At 43.6% G+C, this 1,613-nt stretch overlaps 1 protein-coding gene across 1 annotated transcript in view; it reads left to right on the top strand.

Moving 5' to 3' along the window:
- Positions 1 to 1,613, top strand: part of LOC107578482 (transformation/transcription domain-associated protein-like) — a gene marked incomplete at both ends in the record, with an annotated part of 4,822 nt that overhangs the window by 1,616 nt on the left and 1,593 nt on the right. The window contains 4 exons of the mRNA XM_016264435.1: positions 35 to 193; positions 313 to 447; positions 580 to 690; positions 773 to 919. Coding sequence (XP_016119921.1) covers positions 35 to 193; positions 313 to 447; positions 580 to 690; positions 773 to 919 — 552 coding nt within the window. The remainder of the gene's footprint in view (positions 1 to 34; positions 194 to 312; positions 448 to 579; positions 691 to 772; positions 920 to 1,613) is intronic.

Genomic DNA, 1,613 nt, shown 5'->3' with positions numbered 1-1,613 from the left:
GAGTTTGCTTGAGTGTATGTTTCTCTGCTTACAGGTTTATTACCCAGTGAGACATCACCTGGTTCAGCACATGATCAGTGCTATGCAGCGATTGGGCTTCACCCCTAGTGTAACTATTGAGCAGAGGAAGTTGGCAGTGGACTTAGCTGAGGTGGTCATCAAATGGGAGCTCCAGAGAATCAAAGACCAACAGGTCTGTTACCAGGAAATGAGTGTTCTTATTATAGAAACAGTGTTTTGGTCTTTTGTGATTAATTTAATGTAATTAAAATGCATTGTCCTTTAAATCCGGTCATTTTATTGGGTATGAAGCCGGAATCGGAAGCTGATCCAGTAAGTGTGGGCGAGGGCACGAGCGGAGCCTCTGGTGCTATGAAGAGAGGAATGTCTGTTGACACGGCACAAGACGTAAAGAGATTTCGCACTGCTGCTGGTGCTGTCAGCACGGTGAGGAAACCTTAAACCACTCGCCGCAGCTTGAGGGTGACCACTGTAATCAGTCTCTTGCTCTCTGTGCCCTGATGGACCGTGCCATGTTTGAGTACATTGGCTGTATTGTGTTTGTGTTTGTATGTGCAGGTCTTTGGCCGCAGTCAGTCGATGCCAGGTACAGAGGCTCTACTTACCAAACCAGTGGAAAAACAGCACACAGATACTGTGGTCAACTTCCTCATCCGCATCGCCTGCCAGGTAGTTATCTCATACCTGCTTAGTGAGTCTTTCTGGGGTCCACTAATACTTACATAAGCTAACTTCTGCTCTGTGTCTGCAGGTAAATGATAGCACTAATGTGGCAGGCTCTCCCGGTGAGCTGCTGTCCCGTCGCTGTGTGAACCTCATGAAGACTGCCCTCCGACCAGACATGTGGCCCCGTGCCGAACTTAAACTGCAGTGGTTCGACAAGCTCCTTATGACTGTGGTAAGTCTGAAAGCTTGTGGGTTTTGGTTTCTTTTCTTTTATTCTTATATAATAAATTATTTATATAAATTTGAGGCTGCATGGGAGATTTATGAGTTCTTGCCTCATTATCTAAAAGCAAACGGATAAATATCCAGACCAATTTAAAAAAAAAAAAAACAGCAAATGGCATGCATGAAACTACAAATTCACTCTGACAATAGGTGGCGCTCTTAGAAAAGCAGAAATAGCCTGGTTACTCTGCGACACAAAGTGTTAAATAACTTTCTGTTTCTGAATTCATTTGTCACAGAGAAGAAAGGAGGTGAAACAGTGTTTGCATGTTTTCAAACTACCGTTCAGATTTTTGTGTTCCCTATGGTGTTAATCTAATAACACCAAATAAAAGAGTGCAGAAATAAGAGAGCCAGTTCTGGGATTCTTCCTCTGCTGTTCACTGAATCTTAGTAAATCTGCATCTCACATCACTCTTCATTATTTCCAGTGCCTTTCCAAGCAGTTTTTATGTCAGCCAAATCGATATCCTCACTCTTATGAATGATTTTTCTTTCTTTGGAGTTCACTGGTGTGACTAACTCAGCTGTCATCTGAGAGAACAGCTCTCAGTTAGTGAGCATCCACCACCTGCACTATTATCACTGCAACCTCCCAGCCCTCTCTCACTTCCTCTCTCATTCCACCTGTTATTAGGCAG

The sequence above is a fragment of the Sinocyclocheilus grahami genome, unplaced genomic scaffold (assembly GCF_001515645.1).
Source record: "Sinocyclocheilus grahami isolate Dianchi unplaced genomic scaffold, SAMN03320097.WGS_v1.1 scaffold10479.1, whole genome shotgun sequence".
Classification (NCBI taxonomy): domain Eukaryota; kingdom Metazoa; phylum Chordata; class Actinopteri; order Cypriniformes; family Cyprinidae; genus Sinocyclocheilus; species Sinocyclocheilus grahami.
Note: the sequence above shows the minus strand (reverse complement) of the source record. Positions and strands in the feature narration are given on the sequence as shown.